The sequence below is a fragment of the Drosophila santomea genome, chromosome 2L, assembly GCF_016746245.2.
Source record: "Drosophila santomea strain STO CAGO 1482 chromosome 2L, Prin_Dsan_1.1, whole genome shotgun sequence".
Lineage (NCBI taxonomy): Eukaryota > Metazoa > Arthropoda > Insecta > Diptera > Drosophilidae > Drosophila > Drosophila santomea.
In genome coordinates, this window is record NC_053016.2 from 8,546,553 (window position 1) to 8,568,419 (window position 21,867).

The window sequence follows — 21,867 nt, forward strand, 5'->3', positions numbered from 1 at the left end:
TTAGAAATTCATTATTTAGATGTCAATGTCACATTTGAGTAAAACAAAACAAAAATGTTACTAATTCCAATCTAAATAGTGAAAATCTTCCCTCTTTGTTTAAGTTGTTTTTGTATAGGATAATCGGTTTTTTATTCCAAAATATTGCATTTCTGCAAAGGTGAAGCAAATAAAAATAAAATATTAAACTATGTCTTATTTTCCATGTTTTTTTAATTAATACTTAAATAAGAAACAGAATCGGATTTAGATGTAAATGTAATTTCCGCAAATAAGAGTATCTAGATACGATGACAATATAAAATAAGAGTGCGAAATCAACAAGGACTGTGGGTATAGTATAGTAGTACGCACACTGAAAATAAATTCTTGTAAGCTTCGCCACTCAAAGTGCATTACTTCAGCGCAGTCTTGCAGTGAGAAAGACCTGCTGGGCAACATATGGCGAACCAATGCGGTCTGCCCAACTAGTTGCTTCCATCGAAGTGAAGGAGGAGCATTGGTCGAGAGGAGGGCTCATTAGCCCCTCTCCAGATTACGCACTCCATCGATGCGACTCCTTAAATTCAAGGTTACGCCGCTCGACTGAAAGAGCCCAATCTCGTCCAGCTTTGTAGGACGGAGCCACCTTGCCGTGAGTGTTCCACTCCCACTGGCCGAAGGTGGGTGGCAGTGGTGCTGCTGGAGTTAGACGCACTATTGTCCTCTGCAAATCCTCATTGTAACAAGCGCCCAGAATCATCGCCTCACGCACAAGTCGCCCTGACTCCAGACTTCGAAAAAGTGCAGCGACAACAGCAGCAGCACAACAGAATGCCAATGCAAAAAAGTTGCCATAAAGAGACGACGACGATGACGACGACGTCCCCATCTCCGCATCACCATCACCATCGTCAGCGCCATCGCCCAAAAATAAATGCAACGCCTTCGAACGGACGATCTCCCAGATACTCCCGCTTGCCCCCGCATCCCGTCCAGGCCCTGGAGATCTCAACCCGTCGGATGCAATGTCCGTTGTTGCTGGGATGTTGCTGCTGTGCTGTGCTGCTGCGTTTGCTGCTGCTCCCAGCAGGTTCATTGGCCCAGCTCAAGGCGATGCGACGGAAAGGAAAGGAAATCGAGCGGAGAAGCACACAGCGAAAATTGAACGAGCAAATCATTCAGATTGCGTCCCGCAAACTGGTTTCAGGGTTACGACTGCGATGGACGCTTGTTATCGACTATATACTCTTCACGATGCACTGAATCATCTTGGCTATTCAAAAAACATGCTTCCGTTTTGTTCATACTGAACTTGAAAAAAATATAAAAATGTACCCTAAAATTATGAATTACAAACAAACATATTTGTCTTGTACACTTTTATTGTTTTCCTGTATCTCACATACATATTAAATATTTTACCTCTTTCCAGCTTAAGTAGTTACTTGTAAATACAATTTTTTCTTCTATTGTATGCACATAAATATAAACATATATAAATTGTGGACCTGGAATGCTTTTACACGGCATAATTATAGCTTTGAGTATGAGAACTAATTTCTATACGCTAGAATAAAGTAGCCTGTGCGATCGTAAATATAATAAATATAAATATATAGCAATGCAAACGCTACCGCAATACATAAATTCATTGGGTTAGGCGGGGTAGGTTTCTTGGCGACGTCCAACCCGTGTTAGTTGCATTAAAATAATATTTGGTGCCGTTGAGTATAAAATAAACTATATACTATAATGTCATAGTATGGTACAATGGTGTGATACCAAGATTCTAGCAAAGCAGGGCAATATTTCCGCTCTCGTTGCCAGCGAGGAAGGCTCGGTTCAGGGGCAACACGGCCAGCGAGGTGAGCACACCGCGGAATGTCTCCGAGCGAAGTTTGGTGATGGTGCTGAAGGCGTGGGAGTGGGCCACATCCGCATAGACGCCCACGCGGTTGCCAGTGGTTGCATACACCAAGGACGGGCCCACACTCTGCAGGAAATGGGCGGGTTCTGGGGGAGGTCTTTAAAAAACAATAATATTAGTAACTTGTGATTGATGATAGCAGTCTCTCTATGACTCACTTGAGCTGGTAGTGCATGATACCATCGAGGGCATGCCAAACGGCCAGGCTGTGATCCAAGGCGGAGCTGACCAGGAACTGATCACTCGGAGCGGCCAGCTGCAGCAGATCACATTCCATTGGTCGCCACGAGTTGATCACCATGCCAGTGCGCGTGTCCAGCTGAACGATGCATCCTGACGAGAGTCCTGCTGCCAGCCAATTGCCGGAAGGCGCTACAGCCAGACATCGAACAGTAGCGTTGGGCAGTGAAGCATTGCACACCCGCCACTCGTTCACATACTCACAGCTCCGGGCATCCACCATCTTGACAGTGGACTCAGCTGTTCCGGCAATGACCAGCGGCGAATGGGAGGGCAAACATTTGACCACTGTGACAGCACTATGACGAGGAGCATCCAGTATGCCAAGCGGTCTTCCTATAAACGGATCCCACAGGTGAATGCCCGAATCACAGGACACCACATATCGCAAGGATTCCAGGAAGCCAAGTGAGTTAATGGACTTCTTGTGCGCCGTATAAGTGAACTGGCAGGCGCTCGTCTTGCGGCCATCTCCTTCGCTGCGAAGTGACCACAGCTTCACGGTCTTGTCCTTGGACGCGGAAATGAAACTGTTCTCATTATCCAGGGCATATATAGCGCGCACAGAGTTGGTGTGTCCTACAAACGACTGCAGGCGTATTTGCTTGAGATTAAGAGTCTGATTGTCCTTCTCATTGCGCGTCGTCTCATTGCGCCAGTAGGCCAACCAGTTGCCTTTCAGGTGGCGAGTTTTGGGCATCTGGTCCAGCTTGTACGCCACCATGTCGATGAGTTCCACATTGTTTCTGGCCACTTGCAGACGATTTCCCACGATCTGAGTGCCAAAGCTATTGGCGGCCAGTTCGCAGCTGGCGTCTACTGAGTCCACATCTTGTCCAGAACTCACACTGGTCGCTAGTTGGGTTTTGCTTTGTCCATTGGGTTGCTCATGTTCGTGACACAGGGTCAGCACAAAATCCAAGTTGCTCAGTGTCCTCTTCATGTTGGCCTCGCCCAGGAAGCGCAGGAATGTTAGGTAAGCAGTATGCGCCAGCTCCGGTCCAAACACATCCCTCAACTCCTCCAGCGCTCGCTCCGGCTGCGATGCACCACCAACGAGCGATAGATTAGCGAGATCGCAGGCAAAGTCATTTGGCAATCCAAAGGCCTTGTTGAAGATCAGGAAAAAGGGATTGAGCAGCGGCTGACAAAGGTGCTCCCGGGTCATATCCGAGCCCAAGCGAACGCTCAGAGCGTAGATCGCATCCAGAAACTTGCGCGCCAACAGAGAACGTCCCAGATAACCACTGGGCATCACAAGGTTTGTGGAGCTCAAGAGGCGCAGAATGGGCAGAAGGATTGCCTCCAGCATGATGTGCTGAAGGTGCTCCATGATGCTGGCATCGGTTAGACATGGAACCATGTATTTAAGCAGCTGCAGTGAACTGATGATGGCTCCCTCGAGGCTGCCAGTTATCCGTTTGGAGCACAGACTAATCAGTTCGCTGATGTGCGGGAAGTACTGCAACAGCAGAAAGTTTTCCCCATAGAGAGCTATAAACGACAAAGACAAATGATGATTATACCATGTGATAAGGATAACTATAGACTAACTTACCTGCAATGGACATGAGGCACTCCAGGACTCGAGCTGCACTCCGGTCGCCCACGACCCTCGCGTTGGCAATGCTGAAGTAATTGAGGTTCGCAGCATCGGGGCTGGAACTGAAACTGGATCCAACATCGTCCACCTCCGGAAGCAGGTTCTCTTGGCCCACGTAGCACAGGGAGAGGAGTTTCAGCAGGTTCCTGGTGATGAACCTAGAGGTGAGCACCGGACCCAGTCGATGCGACAGCCACACCAAACTCTCGGCACTCATCTCGCTGATGCGGTTATTCTGCACGGCCTTGGCTTCCGACAGGCGGGAGATGACCGATGCCTGGAGGGAGTCCGATGCCTCCGCTTCCGTCTCCTCAGCTGCAGGAGGTAGCTGCTCCACCGCCTGGCTGATCAGCTCAAAGCTGTCCACACTCTTCCGGGAACCAATATCGCAGTCGATGGCGCTCAGCTGAAAACTACGACGAATGCCACCGGCAGTGGGACACATGGGAATCTCAATGGTGGGCGAGCGGGGTCCTAGGGGAGGTGGAACCAGTACAGGCGGTGTTTGACCCTCTCTTAAAGACAGTTTATCTGGCGATATTCTTGCTCCATAGATGAGCTCGTTGATCACCAGTTTATCCGGGGAGCCATCCGATTCGCGAGCTTCCTCCGCACTGGCAGCACTGGTGCTGGGACGCATGTCGAAGGAGTCAATCGACTTGTTGTCCTGAGTGGACGCCCTGTCCTGGTCATCCTCGAAGGTGAAGAGCTCCTCGATGTCAGGCTTCATTTCTGCCGCCACTGCCTGATGATGAACTTCATTTTCCGAGGCAAAGTTGAGATTTTTACTCGTCCTTCTGCTGCCGCCACTGTGATAGTGATAGCCATTGCCCTGCTCCGGTTCCTTGTAGCCACCAACTGCTTCAATGAGCGGCGCAATAAAGTGATGCAGAAAACAGCGGAGCCCGAAACGCACAATTAGACGAAGCAGGAAACTGTGGTGATAAAGCTTCACCGATTTCCGGGACTTGAACGAACTGCTGGCCGAGAAGCGGAGATGTCCACCGCTGCTGGTGGAGCCATTGGAGCCACCATCGTCCGGCGAACTGACGCTCTCCACATCGTACAGCTTGAGCAGGGGTTGCAGCAGATGCTGTTGCGTTTGGGATACTCCCAATGCCTGGGCAATGGGATCGAACAAGTTCCAGGCAGTCAAAATCGATGTGCGTTCATCTCTCAAAAGATCTATGATGTGCGGAAGCAGCAACTCAACCGGGGTAAATTGCTCATAGGCGAAAGCCATTGGTTCAAGAAGCCTCTTTACATGGGCACAGCATGACATCACCTTACACTCGGCGATCTTACGCTCAAACAGCACTCGCTGACGATCCATCTCCGTGTATCTGTCACATTCCCTGCCTCCTTTGCAACTGAAGTGAGTGTGCAGCTCCAGTAACACAGCATTAGCCTCAAAAGCATGTAGAGATCTGACCAGAGCATAGACGGCCATGTAGTGGCTAGGGAATGGAAGCAACAAGTTGCTGAACATGGGCTCCAGCAGCTGGGCAGGATTTGGCGGCTGTGGCAAGCCTTGATCCTCCTCTCCGGGCTCCTCCAACTGAAGCAGCAGGCGCACTACTCGACGCACTGGCTTTGGAAGTTCCTGGCGATGCAGCTGTGCCACCGTCCGGCAGGCGGAGAGTCGAGCCTCAAAGGTGGCAGTCAAGCCATTTCCCATCAGAAGGGGTCGCAGACGTTGCATGGCGAAGAGTTCAATGATAAGACATCCCAAGACTTGAAGATCCCTCTCCTTTCTGGCATTCAACAGATGTTGTAGACAATTCCTTTTCTCCCTTAACAGATTCTTTGACTTTGGGGGTATCTCATCACCACTGGCAAACAGTTGATTCGTGAACGAATGTTCCGCTGAGTTCTGCTCGAACATCAGATCACTGCTGATCATCTTCTCTTCGGGATTGGCAGACGCACGTTGTTGTGGGAAAGTGCGTGCGTAAAACGCCTCCAGAGTTTCCAGATTGTGTAGCAACAGAGCAGGATTATAATTCTCCGGCAGTTCAATAAAATTTGTGATTGCATAGAAATTGGAAGCTGTTGCAGATGCAGAACTGCTGTGAACAGAGCCGGTTGATCCATCATCGCCAAGACGCAGTGATAGGTGCGATGATCCGGTTCCACTCTCAGCCTGCAGGTTTTCCGTACTTTTGGCCAGACGTTTCGTGGGACTGGCGTACAGTTGGCTTAGCCTGGGTGCAGCTTTACTAAACCAGGTCGTGGCATATCGACGTGGAGGATGTGCACTTGCAAAGAGCTGGACGATGCCGCGCTGGCTGAGATTCCTGTGCTGATCCACAAGGGTGAGGCAGACATTCTTTGATTTAACCGCCGCCTTGCCACTCAGCTTGTACCTAACGTGGAATAAGAAAATTAGTAAGAGTCAAATGAGCTAACGTGCATAGAAAACTCACCCGAAGTTGAGATCAATCCAGTGATGCAGTCGTTCGCTTACGTACTGCGACTCCAAGGCCTCGCGGTGCTTGCAGATGAAATCCTCCGGGCAGGTGGCCCAAGCAGGCAGCTCGAGATCCGGCAGGTCTTCGTGAATGCTCTTGAATATCATGGGATCGGAGTAGAACTCGGGAATGCACTCGTCTGGCGTCCATTCCTGGAGTCGCTGAATGGACACAGGATACTCGGCGGGCACCCAGATGGGACGCACGTGGGCGCAGAGGATGGCCTGGGGCGTTCTCCTCGCCATATATACGAAGTAGGTGATCTCGGATAGAAAGTCGGAGACATGGTGTGGCGCCTGATCACCGATTGCTGGATAACTACCGTCTGCGCTTCCATGCTGGCTTGCATGGGCGTACATGAGATCCAAATGGACATCGCCCTTGTTCAGACGATACTTGCTCTTCGTCAAGTCCCGCCATGCGCCACCACCGCGTCCACTAAAGTCAGTAACCCAGGGCATGATGTGGTGATAGGCGGCATTGGTCAGACTCCTGCCACACGCATTGTTCAGGATAGTAAGGTAGTCGAAATTGGACAGCTGACCATTGCACCACATCTCGGCGTACTCGCGCAAGTTGAAGTGGGCGGGATCGTAGGCGAATCGCAGGTCGAACATGGTGCTGCTGGATGGAAGTGGTTGCTGCGAGTCCTTCGCCTCCCCAAAATCCTCGCTGGCCAGTGGCGTAAGTGGCGACATGTCCTCCCCAGCTGGATCATCGTCCAGCAGATTGCACTGCAGCCGAGGCAGCACCTGCAGCCAGAGATTCTCTCGCAGCACAATGTCCTGCAGACGCAGATCGCCCAGAAAAAGGCCCTGCCCCTGGAGATGCTTGGCCAGCTGCAGGACCTGGTAGATCACAAATAGTGTCTTGTTGTAATTCTTTCCCAACAGAGCCGGACTGAAGGTGATGCAATCGTACAGGCTGCATTCCAGAGCTGGAGGATAAAAGAAGACGCTTATGTGCGTGGAGGACTCAATGGCCACCAGGGCGGGCAAGACGTTCGCATGACAGCTGCTGCCCACAGCAGCTGAGCACGAGTTGGCATTGGATGAGTCACTAACTCCGTCACGATCTAGCTGACAGTGCAGCACGGGGCAGTGATACACCCGCTGGATGAGCTCTTTGAGCACTGTATCATGCGGTTGCAGCTGGCCCTGGCCACTTGGTGGCTTCGTCGAGGGCGCTGCAGGGGCTAATCTGCACATTTTGACATGGGCGCCATTGTACTTCCTGTAAGCCTCCTCCCAAAGCTGCTTGAAGTTGCTGTGGGCCACAAAGGACACTGCCTGCGAGTAGGAGAGTGGCTCTTCGGATGAAGACGCATCTCCCGAGATCCTGGGCAGCGGGTACACCCTCGACTGCGGCTGCTTCCTATACGTCTGCACCAAAATCCGCGTCCAAGGGTGCTCCAATTGCCCAGCGGGATAGGCCCTGCGATCCAGCAGTGGCCAACTGGGAAAGTGAGTTAACCGCCTGTTCCGCTCCAGCGATTGCAGCCACGCCTTGTCGCAGATCAACTGGAATCTACCATCGCCGCCCGCCTCGCAAACATGCTGCGGATCCACTCCGATTTCTGGCCAAATCTGCTCGCTGTCGCCCATTTTCATAGAGGGGGGTGCTCCAAGTGGGCAATCCTGCGAATTCAATCCGCTGCTGCCTGCCGCCGCGGTACGATCACATTGTTCGACTGGGCGAGGTTCGATCTTAGTCCGCCATCGAGTTTTTGGGCTTAATCTCTGCGATTTGTTGGGTGTTTCGAGGATTTTCTGTTATCTTATCAAAGAACGCTGCTATTTTTTTTCGCGAACTTGAGAAGTCAGCTGTTCGTCAGTGTGACCAGTCTGAGTGTTGTTGAAAATATGGCAGCAAAATACTGAATGGTAGTTTAGATCCGTCCAGTTTTAGAACATGGGGCGCGAAAATTTAAATTTTTTGGCCATAAACAAAATTAATTTGGTTTTCAAAACAAAAGCTATGAAGCACTTAAAAGCGAAACAAAAAAAAAGATTAATTTTAATTGCTTATCTATGTTTTATGTTTTGTTTAAACGATGAGTAAATATATATTTCGATTTTGTAAGTTGCGTAAGTAAATGTAAGAAAATAAGGAAAACCTTAATTACAATTGCTTACCGTACCCATATCTTAGAATATTTATTTCTTACTATTAGAATAATATGCAAATATTGTTAGGGAGGCATTCAAGCAATATACTAAGTGCACAGACACTTTTATTTGTGTTTGGCCCGCTGATCACACACGAGTTCATTTGCAGCCAAAGTCAAATACTTCGATGTAAGCTCGGCATGCGACGTACATATGTGGGAAACACTTGACCGATAATAATCGCAAAAGTAATCAAAGGACGTGCTATCAGCAGTTAACTTTTGGAATCCGAAGAGCCAAATGTGCACAAATATATTGATTAAGTCAACACGGGCTTGTATTTGGATGAGAAGGAGATTGCTAAGTAAACTTTTAGCGTATGAGTATAAACTTATTTACATTCCATCAAGAGAAATGTATATTTTTTCGTTTTGATTAACTTGAAGAACCGATTTATATTTTAAAGCGTGAACTTAAGGCATACATATAGTTAGCAGCGAAAAACTATGGCTTGTTTGTTTATGAAATTTATTATTTAAATTGGCTAATCTTTGGTGTTTGCTGCCCTCGTGGAAATTCCCACGCTCCCCTACCCAAATATTCCGCATATTCCAGTCCCATCCGAAATCCTAATCTTATCACTGAGTTGGCCGGTTTTGTAATTTGCCGCCTTCTGCAGACCGACTTTCCCCATCTCGCGCTGCTTTTCCTGTTTGCGAACGGCACTCGAAAGAACTCCAAGGTACCACATCCAAGTTTAAGGTCAAAATGTTTCGGCTTCTCATATGTACATATATTCCACATATGTACGTATGTATTATAGATTACTCAGTTGACTCGCATGCGGAATACAGTCGCAATACTCGTATCACGTTGTGTACCCATAAGAAGTGCAATTATGGCATCCAACTGGTTTCGGTGCCCCCCAAATAATTCCCAATGCGTTGCACGGACTCACTTCCGTTTCGCACAAATCAGAATCACGTGTTAAAGGCTTGTCTCCGGCTTCAGCTTCAGCTCCAGCTCCAGCTCCACCTGTCCACCTGTCCAGATGTGGTTAGGAAGCTTTGAATACTGAGTATTTGCAAAGTGCCACAATTAAACGATTTGCATGTGTTTGCCTGTTAAAAGGTCTTACCACTTTTCACACTTCAAATGAGTTGTGCACACAAATAAAATGTTACTTACTACGGGGTATGTGTGTATCTTAAATGAATATAAAGCTATATATCGGGGTGTAATGCCAGTCGGTCCCCCGTTTGGGGAATTATGGAATTTTTACCAGTACGAAAATAACCCATATACGATATACGATGTGAGTGCTGCAATTGATTTTGGCACTTTCCCTTGGCTTATAAAGCGGCGCACACGACTGGCGATCAAAGTGAGATATGGCCAATTAAGTTATTAAGCCCCTTGAGGATGACGCACCTCCACACAATTCCCAGATTCCCAGCTGGTCGCACTCCAGTACACTCCAGTCCACAAATCGGTATCAATGGAACTGGCATCGGAATCAGTTGGGTATATCTTATATATGTATCATATAGTTTGGTGGGCATCACATGCTCTGATTTGGGAGCTCTGATATGTGTCCATGGCTGCGACGGGGAGATTCCCGCCTGTCCTCCTCCAGCACCAATCTTATCTTCTCCTTGAAGCCCTGGTACAAAAGTCGCACTATAAAGTCACTGTCGGCTATAAAGATTGGTGCCGATATTATGGTTAGTACCATTGTAAAAGGCACATTTAAGATAGCCAACTTTGGCCGACCCGTTCCGCAGTTTATATAGTTTTTATGATCGCCTCGAATATGGCAATATTACCAACCCGCCAAACAGAATAGCGCGAATTGTACTCAGAACTCTATAGCCATAACCCCATAACCCCGTGACCCAATGGACTTTGGCCTTCGAGCAGTTAACCCCACTTCACAGCTACCCAAACCAATCCACTCCACTCCAATTTGGCCAAGTTTGGGTTTCATTTCAGTGAGCTGAAGTAAATATACTCGAGTATTTTCCCAGCATCGCCGCTGACCCTCAAAATGTCAATTGTGCGACCATTTCCTTGCCTCGACTATTTGCTGGCCATTTTAATTGTTTATTTGCTTACTTACTGCATTTTACTCAAACCATTCACTCTATTCACGCCTCAGCCGATGTCGATCACCTGTTGAGATTTCGCTCGAATGATTTATGTAGTTACAAGCTCGTTAGAGGCATGTGCTTAAAAGCTGTAGCAGCTCTCATTTAATGACTTGTTAATATATATATTGTTGCGGAAATGCAATTATCCTTTTGGGACTAGATAGCACTCTATTCTTATTCCAAGCTGACTACTCTGGAATTTTAGCCGCAATTTAGGCGGCGTGATTAGCTGCAGATAAGGGATATCTTATCGCGACAGATACAATTTGATATATTTTTAGATTATATCATCATTAGCGCTGATCCGCTCCATAAAGATAGCATACTATGATGTTGCTATCTGCTGCTAAAGAAATTCTCTGGGGAACTGTTGTTCTTTTAACCAGTTTCAATTGCCTGGCGCTCAAGTGGCCTATCATAGAGACATCTAAATATATTTGATTGATACTGTTCTCAGCACTTATGTCCTTCTACCCTCTGAATTCTAGAGCTCTGTTTGGAATTCATAGATGAAATTTCACTTAATTTCCGAGCTTTAATTGACCGATCTTCTTGATTTGCTGCCAGTGAAGTGGACTGGAAAATTCTGGAGTATTTCAAGGCACATTCGCAAAATTTCCTTGAAACGCTGAAAAATAGTCTTGTTTTCGATCCTTATCTGTTAGGTAAATTATTGAATAGTGTTTTTCACGTTATTTTTGTGAAATCTAATGATGAATGCTTAGTTGATAAGTAGCAAAACTTATGTGTTTTAGATTGTCATTAGAGAGAGTTAAATTGTAAATGATAGAATTCAATTCCGTCACATTCCATTGAACGACTTTCAGGCCGCCGCAATTCATTTGCGCCATTATTGTATAGTTCACAAATAACGCAAAATATTTGGTATGCGAGTTAAATATTGAGTGCTATATTTATTGTTCGTCTGCCGCGAAGTCCGTCAATCCGTCCATTCGTCCATGCGTCCATGCGTCCATCCGTCCATTTGTTTCTTTTGTCCAAATTACCAGTTCAAGCTGGTTACGTTTTCGGTCATGGACGTTTGGAGCCAGTTAAAGCTGGATTCTAGAGCCCGTCGAGAGCGAATATGTATTATCATTTCCATATCGTTGGATATATTCTGAATATTTGTATAATTTATGTGGACAAACACAAACATCTCAATTGCAGAGCAGCATCATTTTGCGCAGCTTGGTTCGCTGACTTAATAAACTCAGCACGAGATCATCGATGATCGAGTTTGAAGATCAGCATGGCTCAGTGGCACTGCGATCATATCGGATATCGTGGATCATGGATCATGGATGGTGGATGGTGGATAGTTCCAAGTGGATCGGATGCGATGTGCGTGCGGCTAATTGATGGGGTGCACATCAATTGAAGTTTGTCACTTTTCATTAGGCCAAAGACGGAATATTCCCAGTCCACGTCCACATTCCCAGTCCATATCCATGTCCATGTCCAAGTCGCTGTCAGCTTGGAATTCCACACACAAACGCCGGTTATCTGTGCCAGTTGTCACCTGGATGATCTCGAGTCTGGACAAAGTGTGCCATCGATAACGCAGGCAAAAGTTGAACTGATAAACATTCTACACTTCTCCTTTGGCTTTCAATGGAGAGCACTCGGGCATGGATTACATTTCCGGCGATAATGATGCAGATAGTAATAGTAATGCATGTGCCAAGTCTTAGTCCACAATAATCCCCCCGTGCTAAGTGCAATTCATTGAGACACCTTTGGAGCACTTTGGCGGGGATTCAGAAACAGAAAGAGAAACAGATCGCATAATATTGCACGAGTAATATTAAGTATGGTTAAGTACCCCTTGAAATGTATACATCGGCAGTTATAAATATAAGCGAAACAGCGAGTGTATATTAATAACCCAGCTTGGCTGCATTGAACCGCATCTGTAACTGGTTAAGCCCTCAATTTTCGAGTGCGCTCCGACTTATGCAGATACAGATGTATCTATATAGATGATGTGTATATAGTATAGCAACAATTCCATCTGAATTCGACTGAAATCGAAATCGAAACTGAGCCTGAGCCCGTAATGAATACGGACAACGGAGCGTACAATGGAAGTGTCAGGGGCGGTTTGAGGTGGTTCACCCGGCTATAAGCGATAACGATTCCCCATTCTCGCGACCTCCATCCTCCCAGCCTTCCACCTCCCACCTCCCGCCTCTCACCGCACCACGCCCACTGCCGCCCCCCGTTTTCCAGTTAATTGCATTGCATAAAGTCGCAACCCGCCTCTAACCGGTAAACGCTGCTGACTAGCTAACTAACACAGCCATAACAACTACTAAACTAATTCTATTGGAGCCGCAACAAGTGGACTCGCTCTCTGCCCAATACCCTGCATACCCCTGCATACCCCTGAATACCCTGCACTGCAGACAGTCGCACAGTCGGGTAGCTTCGCTGTGGCGCCTCTTGAAGATGGAACTTGCTATCGCCACTCTGCCTGCGGCCATCAATGTCCCATTTTATACATGCATAGTATATGATTCGGTCGGATGGGTAAACAAAGAAATGTGTTGCTGCTCTGACATACTTAAAAGATTTCAAATATATATATTCCTATAGTTTTATATCCAGACGAGAGATACCTTGTCGCGTGTATAAAAAAATGTAAATGTTCTTGAAATTGTATTTTAAAAAAATGTGCGCAAACTAAGAATAGTTTATTACCGCACGTCTTATTGTTTCTTCTATTGTTTTGCAAAACTTTAATCGGGCTTGTATCTTGTATCTGCAAACTGAATTCTAAGCTATAAGTATGCTTAATCCGTGGGATAAAGTTCTATAAATAAGATAATATCAATAACAAGATAAGCCTCTTTGGTAATACTAACATTTTTCATTTGCAACACTCAACTGCCATTCCAACACTAATATTTCTATACTAAGACGATATAATAGTTCCTAACTTGCATTAAGTAAATATAATATAATAGTTATATATAATAATATATAACTTGCATTATGTAAATATAATAGTTCCTAACTTGTATTATGTAATCATAATAGTTCCTAACTTGCATTATGTAAATATAATAGTTCCTAACTTGCAATATGTAAATATAACAGTTTATAACTTGCATTAAGTAAATACAATAGTTCCTAACTTGTAATAAGTATATATAATAGTTCATTAACTTGCATTATGAGGATATGTATGCAACTACTTGTAGAGGTAGGGTATGCTTGGGGAAAATTCTTGCTCTATAGCCCCTTGACCATGGTTTCCATTGGGGAAATTGGCAATAGGCGCACATTTCGCTGGGTGCAGCTACCTCCTGTCTGGGCCATTCTGTTGGCCAAAGTTTCGGTTTCGTGCATTCCGGTTCCGCGGGTTCTAAGCCCAAGCTGGCTGCACATATGTGTATGCACATATGTATGTACATATGTATGTATGTATTTATGTACCTATATGCATACATAGTAAGGTGGGTTTTTCGATTCGCGATCCAAGCGTTTATAGAGCGACATAAAGCGACAAAAAGCGGCATAAGGTGAGCGCGTGCAGGTGAGCAGGTGAGGAGGTGAGGAAAAGCGTTGAGGTATTCAGCGCAGAATCGATTGCCCGCTGATACCAACTGAAATCGAAATCGAGCTTCAAATGGCCAATAGTTGTGCGTAGTTGTGGCATTCGTTCGAATGCTCCATGCACGCTCCACGGCGGCCCGATGGCTGATTGAATGCGATTGGATCGTTGATCGACCCGGCCAAGATAGCGACCGCGTTTATGAGGTGCTACAATGCATGCAGAGAGAGAAAATCAGTCAACTTTGAACCAACATATTGTGTGAATATTTCGAAAAACTGCATCTGTAATGTTAGTTATGTGCTCTTTGAGTTTCTGTGGTTTGGTAAATTGACTTTTTTTTTACCACAGATTAGATTGTTTATTTAATTTTATTTTTAGTAAGAAGCTTAATCAGCTTAGTTGTTAGAAAACAATAAGATTAAAATAGTAATCCACACAGATTAAAATGATTGAGCATGATTAGAACCCATTTTTATAAAATATTTACACATATTTTAGATCTAATAATAAACTATGGACATTAAGTTTTATATGATTTAAGTGAACTTTGTATAACAAATAAATAGTTGAGTAATTAAAGGGACAAATACAAAAATAATTGGTTTTATGGTTGAATTTTTTTGTACTAAACTATTTTAGATTCTTGAATTAGTTGATATTTCTTTGTGCCAAAAGTGAAACTTATAATCAAACTGTATGGATGCACGTTTTTTCTCGCAGTGCTCAATTGTGGCAGCATGTACAGCAAGTGTTACGAGTCAACTCCTTGTCAATATAGCGATACACGATCGTTGGCCGGCATCCAATAAAAACAACAACAGCAAGCGAAATAAAAAACAAAAAAAGAAAAATAAAATAAAATAATATGAAAAAACTCCCGCTGCCGCAGAGACGCCGGCTGCGCAGCAGCAGCGGATCGGCGCTTATCTGCTCTCATATAAATATAAACTAAAGTCGGCGGGAATAATTTTTCATTTGTAATTTGGCTGGCGGCGTGCGCGGTTCGGTTTGGAATTCGAGTTCGAATTCGGTTAGGCTTTCGCTTTGGAGACTTAGAACCCAGCCAGCTCGCGAGTTCCAGTTCGAGTTCGAGTACGCTTTCGAGTTCGAGAACACTGCCCTAACAGTAATCCAATTCACATTCTCCTCTGCATCTCCGCTTTCGTAATTGCGCGTGCGCCAAGGGAATAACCGAATAACCGAAAGAGCGGTGAAAAGCGTTGAGCCGAGTGCGCGTTAGTTGGTATTAAGGATCCGCCGTTGTCCTTAAACCCGTAACCGTGGCGAAGGAACTGGCCACCTTGTTGACACAGCCACAGATCAGTCCCGAGATGACGCAACAGCCGCAGTGGGGCATAAGCCTCTCGAGGTGTAAGTGTGCCACATCCCAATATCCCCCCCTCGAGTACTATCACCACCGTCACCATCACCATCTTCATCGCATCGTCATCACATCATCATCATCGTTTGGCCATAAGGAAGTGCCGCGTGCGCCGGTGTATTCAGAATGCGTATTGTGCCGATCGGATCGGATCGTTGAACCTGCGATCGTGAGGGGGGCATTTTCGAGTGGTAGTGCTCGCTTAAAGTTAACCGACATTGACCGACAGCAGTATAAAACCGAGAAAAAAAAAGCAAACATAAAATCCCATATGTATTGTGCATAAATGAAAACAATGACAAAAAGCCACTGCCGCCACTTCCGATTTGTTTCATATCTTGTGCGCCTCGCGTCTCGCATTTCACGTTTGTTTGGGTCTCTTCTTCAAATTGAAATTCCCGGCATGCGTGCACATTATTGGTAAATATTTTGCATACGATTTGCATGTGAATTGTGCTGCTTGCCAGCGCAGCGACAAAGAACAGGGTATCATGTCGTTTGGCAGCAAGTGGTATCGGGTTCTCGACCATTGAAGGGCTAACAGTTATTACGGTCTTGTGAAGCCTATTATGGGGACCTGTCCATATAAATATGTACATACATACATACATATGTACATATATACCCACAGCACACCACTTCCTCGCCTCATCTCGCTCTGTTCTTTTTTGGGCAAGGTCAATGCAATAAAGAATTCTTTCGTCCGATTGGGCAACTACATACATACGTACATACATACATAGATCAACCATATTTCAGCTGTAAGAGCTTTACGAAAATAAAATGTTAAATATACTTGGAGTCACGTATGCCGACGAAGATGTTCTGCCTTTATGGCTAAACCACAAAATAGATAGTTATAAACTAATTAGCTGTGGAGCAGTACTAGTTCTACCTAACTAGATCTGATATACTGCTTGCCTAATGAACTAACAAATTTACAATTTGGCCATAAATCAGCCGATTGGGCATTAGTTTTGAGCTACGGCAACCACCACGACTAATCGCCGCGTTTGTGGCCCGTCCCAGTTACTCTACTGCAAGTTACTCTACTCATTATCATATGGAAAGGGTCTGGCATGGGTGCACTATCGGGATCTGGTACATATACATGTTCTTATGCGGCAATCGCACTTCACGGACGACCCTCTGCCCCCCAGGCCCATTGACATAATTTTCGCAAGAGCGCGGAAATGCAAGCAAAAGAATTGAGGTTTATTCATTCAGGGGCTATCTCTTAGACATTCACGATTGCCGGACAAAGAGCCACAGCCACGGACCCAGAAATGTCAATAGATTCAGAATACGTATACGGACGGACAGACGGTCTGTCCGGACGGGCGGACGGACAGATGGAATTGTTTTCGTTTTCTCATTAAGGCAACGGATACGAGATACTATTGCCATCGCATTAAAAATCCAAAAGTCATTTTCATTAAATGGAATTAACTATTAAACTGAATGTTGGGGGAATAAAATTAACTATTAGCTGTTAAGGTAATAGAATTAGCTATTAGCTTAGCTTTGAGGGAATTAGTTTAATGCGATGTGTATTTAATTGTTATTAACTTAGTTTTTGTTTAATATATAAATACCATTTTTGGAATATGAACCAAACTCCCACGATTGAAACCAGTTCAGTTGTATTGCCTGGCTAATTGGAAAGTTTCAAATGAAGTACTAATGCTATATGATTCGCAGATAATTTATTCTTGGGAGTGTGCAACCTATTTTTATAGGTAATCAGTAATCAGAACAAAAGTCATGCAAGTGAAGGGTCAGCTTTGCCAGCTCATTCTATTGGCAGGAAGTGAATAAATGTAGGAGAAAGTATTAAATCTAGGTAAAAGTGAGTCTCCCCTTTGCCACTCAGCTTTTCTTTTCCACTCAAATGCGTGATAAGGTCCGCGTTACTAAACTCTGATTAAATCTTGAACGGCTTATCGTGTGATGATAAGTGGAGGTGATGGTCCTTAGATGGAGAGGGGTGATATATTAACGCCACCGAGTGGATTGGTGGGCTGAAAATATTGGCATACTTGGCGGACGGCGATATGATTAGCACTTAGCTGGCATTTACATATACGCGGCCTTATCAACTTATCACTTGGTAATCATATTTTATTTCTTTATTTTATTTTTTATTTGACACTCGCGGAGTGAGCGCGAATAAATGCTCGTGTCGAATTTGGTTAAGTAACCTGTCAAATATTGACACATTGTTAATTTTGCCAGCTACGGTGGCTTAATGCAATTTGCGGCCAGCAAAAGATATATGGATGTTAATTTATAGGCAAAATAAACTTGTCAGTGGGTGACGTCGATGGGCTTTTTTGCGAAACCATTTCTCATAAACTAAGGGAGTTTCGAATGCCATTAAAAAGGCAAACATGACTGTTTAACTGACTGACTAGCCTGAAAGTATAGTTGAGATAGATTTCTGACGTAGGTGGAGTCGTTGCTAAATGTCAACAAAAACATCAGAAGTCGACGGCTGTGGGGGTGATCTAATAATATTGTCATGAATTGGATTCTGATTGTGTTTACCCAAGAAGCCAGGCTGTTCTATCTGTTTGTTTACCCTCAGAGATCCAGAAATCCAAGTGCTTTGCGTGCCGTTCTTGTTAGATCGTTTATTTCGTTATTTCTGTGCCAACCGAATGAAATTGGTCAATGTTAACTAAGCGTGCCAAAGAACTTGATCAATTCAACCTTCGACATCCATGGGCGGCCATCTATCATTGAAGCCCCTTTGAATTTATACCCGAAATTACTTAATTGGCGCCGCCATTGGTTTATGGTCATTGTACTCGGTTAGCGATTTCGCATACTTCACACACCACTCCAAATGTTTATCGCAGATCTACCACAATCCGCCTTATCAGGGCGTAATTCCGAACTCGCATTCCGCTTAACAATTTGATTGCGATATGGCATTCGCATAAACTGCGTCTGTTGATTGCTGTTGATCGCCGTTGATCGCTGCCTGGTGATTGATAGAGGGACACGAGTACGTAGCGCCATTTATATAGAACCAAGGACCACAATCTTTCAACCAAACTCGAGCACGAGCCATAAAGCTCACGAGACAGGAAGTTGGCGCAAGAGCGGGGCTATAAACTAAACAAATTCCTCAACTGAACTGGAATAACTAATAACTACATAAACAATAAAGTAACTCATGCTGGAGGTCCATAAATGAGCGCACATAAATTTACTCCTGAAATCAGCACATGATTTATTGAATATTTTATCAAAATAAGTACTTTATTGCCGCCTATGAAAGTATTTATTTATTGCGTTTGATTGGAACAAGATTATTTGGCTGGTTTATGATAGATCACTTGATGATACTTTTGGCATCTGAGTTCTGGAAATTGTTTACCCTTGCTTAACTTTAAAATGCTGGCTCTATATGTTTAAATATATTATAGTGACTCACAGTAGTAAAAGTCTGGATAGGTTTCCAAATCGGAACAGGCCTAATATATTCTTCCCAGTTTTTAAATGATTTTTTCGCCAAGTCGCAGTTGCCTATGCATAATTCCTTTATCATTAAGATATAAACTGGTTTGAAATTAAAAGTTCTGTCGTTAGCACTAAAAAATACATGTTGGTGTCATCACGCTTATTTTAAAAATCTACTTAATTTCTGCGTGGCATATAAATTGTTTAAGCTTTAAAACTTGAAGAGTTTTCTCTTTGGCATTACATTAAGTTATCAAGTTTTCAGCATTGAACAACTAAGCTTTTTATGTATTATATTTAATTTATTCAACTTTTTTAAGCAATTCGCCATTGCTTATATATAAAAACTACTCAAATCGGCTTCAGCAGTTCGGCTAATTGATATAGTGGCACAGCAATCAAGTGCAATTTGAAGTTTATCAGCGCAAATTGATTTGTACCCAATTGAGTCACCCGTCAAACTATTTATTCGCACGCTAACCGAATTAAATAAGTTAATTGCTTAAACAATATATATGTGAGACGCAAATCCGTTTGCCTCGTCAAATGTTTGACGCAGTGTTTGGTCAAATGTTGTCCAGCAGGTTAATTAATGTACACCACAAGAAACATCCACTGACGTCAGTTCTCGATCTCGATCTTCTCGCCCGCAGATTTCTGTATACCCCAGCGAGTGATCCTGGCCATCATGGGCTTCCTGGCCATCCTGAATGCCTACACGATGCGCGTCTGTCTATCGCAGGCCATCACCGTGCTGGTGGTCAAGAAGAACTCCACGGACGACGACTCTGAAGCGATCTGCCCACCCGACGACCTCGACGAGGGAACCAGTGTAAGTAGCGCCTTTATCCGAATGGATCCTTTCAGGAAATCATATCTAAAACTTATATCATTTGTCTACCAGGCTGGTGGCAATTTTGAATGGTCCGAGGAGCTGCAGGGTCTGATCCTGTCCTCCTTCTACATCGGTTACATTGTCACCCACATTCCCGGCGGCCTGCTGGCCGAGAAGTTCGGTGGCAAATGGACCCTGGGACTTGGCATTCTGTCCACCGCCGTGTTCACTCTGCTGACGCCCTTGGCCATCAACAAGGGTGACTCCGACTGGCTGATTGTGACCCGTGTGCTGATGGGTCTGGGCGAGGGAACCACCTTCCCCGCTTTGAGTGTCCTGCTGGCTGCTTGGGTGCCGGCCAACGAGCGTGGAAAGCTCGGTGCTCTGGTGCTGGGTGGTGGTCAAGTGGGTACTATCATGGGCAACCTGTTGTCGGGAGTCTTCATAGACGCCTATGGCTACGAGTTTGTGTTCTACTTCTTCGGCGGCCTGGGCGTTGTCTGGTTTGCCATCTTTGTAAGTATAGCTAAGCACTCCACTCCGCCGAAGTCAATATTTATAATCCAAACTATTTTTGCACGTAGATCTTCCTCTGCTACAGCGATCCCACTTCGCATCCCTTCATCAAGCCCAGCGAGCGCGAGTATCTGGTCAAGGAGATCGGCACCATTAGCCGCAACGAGGACCTGCCCCCCACTCCCTGGAAGGCCATTCTCACCAACCTGCCCATGTTTGCCCTGGTGGCCGCCCAGATTGGTCACGATTGGGGCTTCTACATCATGGTGACCGATCTGCCCAAGTACATGGCCGACGTCCTCCAGTTCTCGATCAAGGCCAACGGTCTGTACTCCTCGCTGCCCTACATCATGATGTGGATCGTGTCCGTGGGCAGTGGCTTTGTGGCCGATTGGATAATCCGCTCTGGCCTGATGACCACCACGAACACTCGCAAGGTGATGACCGGTCTGGCTGCCTTTGGACCGGCCATCTTCATGGTGGGCGCTTCCTACGCCGGCTGCGATCGCGTCCTCGTCGTGGTGCTCTTCACCATCTGCATGGGTCTGATGGGCGCCTACTATGCGGGCATGAAGCTGAGTCCCCTGGACATGAGTCCCAACTACGCCGGCACACTCATGGCCATCACAAACGGAATTGGAGCAATCACCGGAGTGATTACGCCGTACCTGGTGGGCGTGATGACACCAAATGTGAGTATCATTTGCATTAGGTATAGAGCTTTACTTTGTTTACCTAACTTTGGTTGTTATGAGGAATGCTTGTATAGATCTTAAAAGTGAAATTTGGGACCTCTAGCTAATCCGGTTGTTCTACTTTTACAGGCCTCGCTGCTGGAGTGGCGTCTTGTGTTCTGGGTGGCCTTCGCCGTGCTCTGCGTCACTGCCGTTGTCTACTGCATCTGGGCATCCGGAGAGGTGCAGCCGTTCAACAATGCCCCCATCCAGCCGCGTTCCGTCGACTTTGAGGCACAGGAGCGCAAGGTGGATGGTGAAAAGTCGAAGGGTCTGGAGCAGAGCTCCTAATGCGGATCGCCAAAACGAGTGCCATACATATATGTATACATTGTAATCTAGTTAAAGCGCTGTCTACGCGGATTCGTGATTCGTGATCCGCGATCTGGGATCCGAGAGGTTCCCAAAAGCAGTGTCATGCCGTATACGCAGTGGCTGTTGTTCAAATTGCTAGTTTTATAGTATTCCCGATCTGGCCGATCCCTGGCGATCCAAACGCCAACTAACTAATCTAAGCGAATTTACTTACACTCCCGAACGTGCGCAGTGTACCATGTTTATCCCATCTTTTAGCTAGGATAACCCTTAAACTAATCCTTATCCTAATCCTAATTCAAGACTATCCCCCTTCGCCGCGCACGCAACGTACTCTCTTAATTATTATTTAGTATTTAAATAAACAGCGATTTCACATTAAGGATTTCGTGTACCAGAGCTCGTATTGCCGTATTGTAAATCAAATGATGAAGTAATGTGTACATTTTAAATTGTTGATCAATGTGTAAAGTAAAACGTGTTTTTAGCTCATCCGTTAAGACATTACTGTTTTTATGATGTTAGTCAAATAAAGTGTATAAAGCAAATTAAAACTGTAATCCTGTTTGTTTTCT

At 45.3% G+C, this 21,867-nt stretch overlaps 2 protein-coding genes across 2 annotated transcripts; one reads left to right on the forward strand and one right to left on the reverse strand.

Moving 5' to 3' along the window:
* Positions 1-1,357: 1,357 nt before the first annotated feature.
* Positions 1,358-8,069, reverse strand: LOC120447518 (WD repeat-containing protein 81). The gene is made up of 4 exons (XM_039628946.1): positions 6,179-8,069; positions 3,708-6,118; positions 2,068-3,643; positions 1,358-2,006 (listed from the first exon to the last, which is right to left on the reverse strand). The coding sequence occupies exons 1-4, from the start codon at positions 7,831-7,833 to the stop codon at positions 1,772-1,774; spliced, it is 5,877 nt and encodes a 1,958-aa protein (XP_039484880.1). The 5' UTR covers positions 7,834-8,069; the 3' UTR covers positions 1,358-1,771.
* A 6,945-nt stretch (positions 8,070-15,014) lies between these two features.
* Positions 15,015-21,852, forward strand: LOC120453967 (putative inorganic phosphate cotransporter). Its single transcript, XM_039638922.2, has 5 exons — positions 15,015-15,414; positions 19,546-19,724; positions 19,797-20,243; positions 20,312-20,935; positions 21,068-21,852. The coding sequence occupies exons 1-5, from the start codon at positions 15,375-15,377 to the stop codon at positions 21,266-21,268; spliced, it is 1,491 nt and encodes a 496-aa protein (XP_039494856.1). The 5' UTR covers positions 15,015-15,374; the 3' UTR covers positions 21,269-21,852.
* Positions 21,853-21,867: the final 15 nt, after the last annotated feature.

Bases quoted from the DNA above. Each gene is read 5' to 3' on its own strand.
- LOC120447518 (XM_039628946.1), bottom strand. From the start codon at position 7,833: ATGAAAATGGGCGACAGCGAGCAGATTTGGCCAGAAATCGGAGTGGAT. The intron at 6,119-6,178 runs GTGAGTTTTCTA...ATTCCACGTTAG, and splicing joins TGGATTGATCTCAACTTCGG to GTACAAGCTGAGTGGCAAGG. The intron at 3,644-3,707 runs GTAAGTTAGTCT...TGTCGTTTATAG, and splicing joins GTGCCTCATGTCCATTGCAG to CTCTCTATGGGGAAAACTTT.
- LOC120453967 (XM_039638922.2), top strand. From the start codon at position 15,375: ATGACGCAACAGCCGCAGTGGGGCATAAGCCTCTCGAGGT. The intron at 19,725-19,796 runs GTAAGTAGCGCC...TTTGTCTACCAG, and splicing joins ACCTCGACGAGGGAACCAGT to GCTGGTGGCAATTTTGAATG. The intron at 20,936-21,067 runs GTGAGTATCATT...CTACTTTTACAG, and splicing joins TGGGCGTGATGACACCAAAT to GCCTCGCTGCTGGAGTGGCG.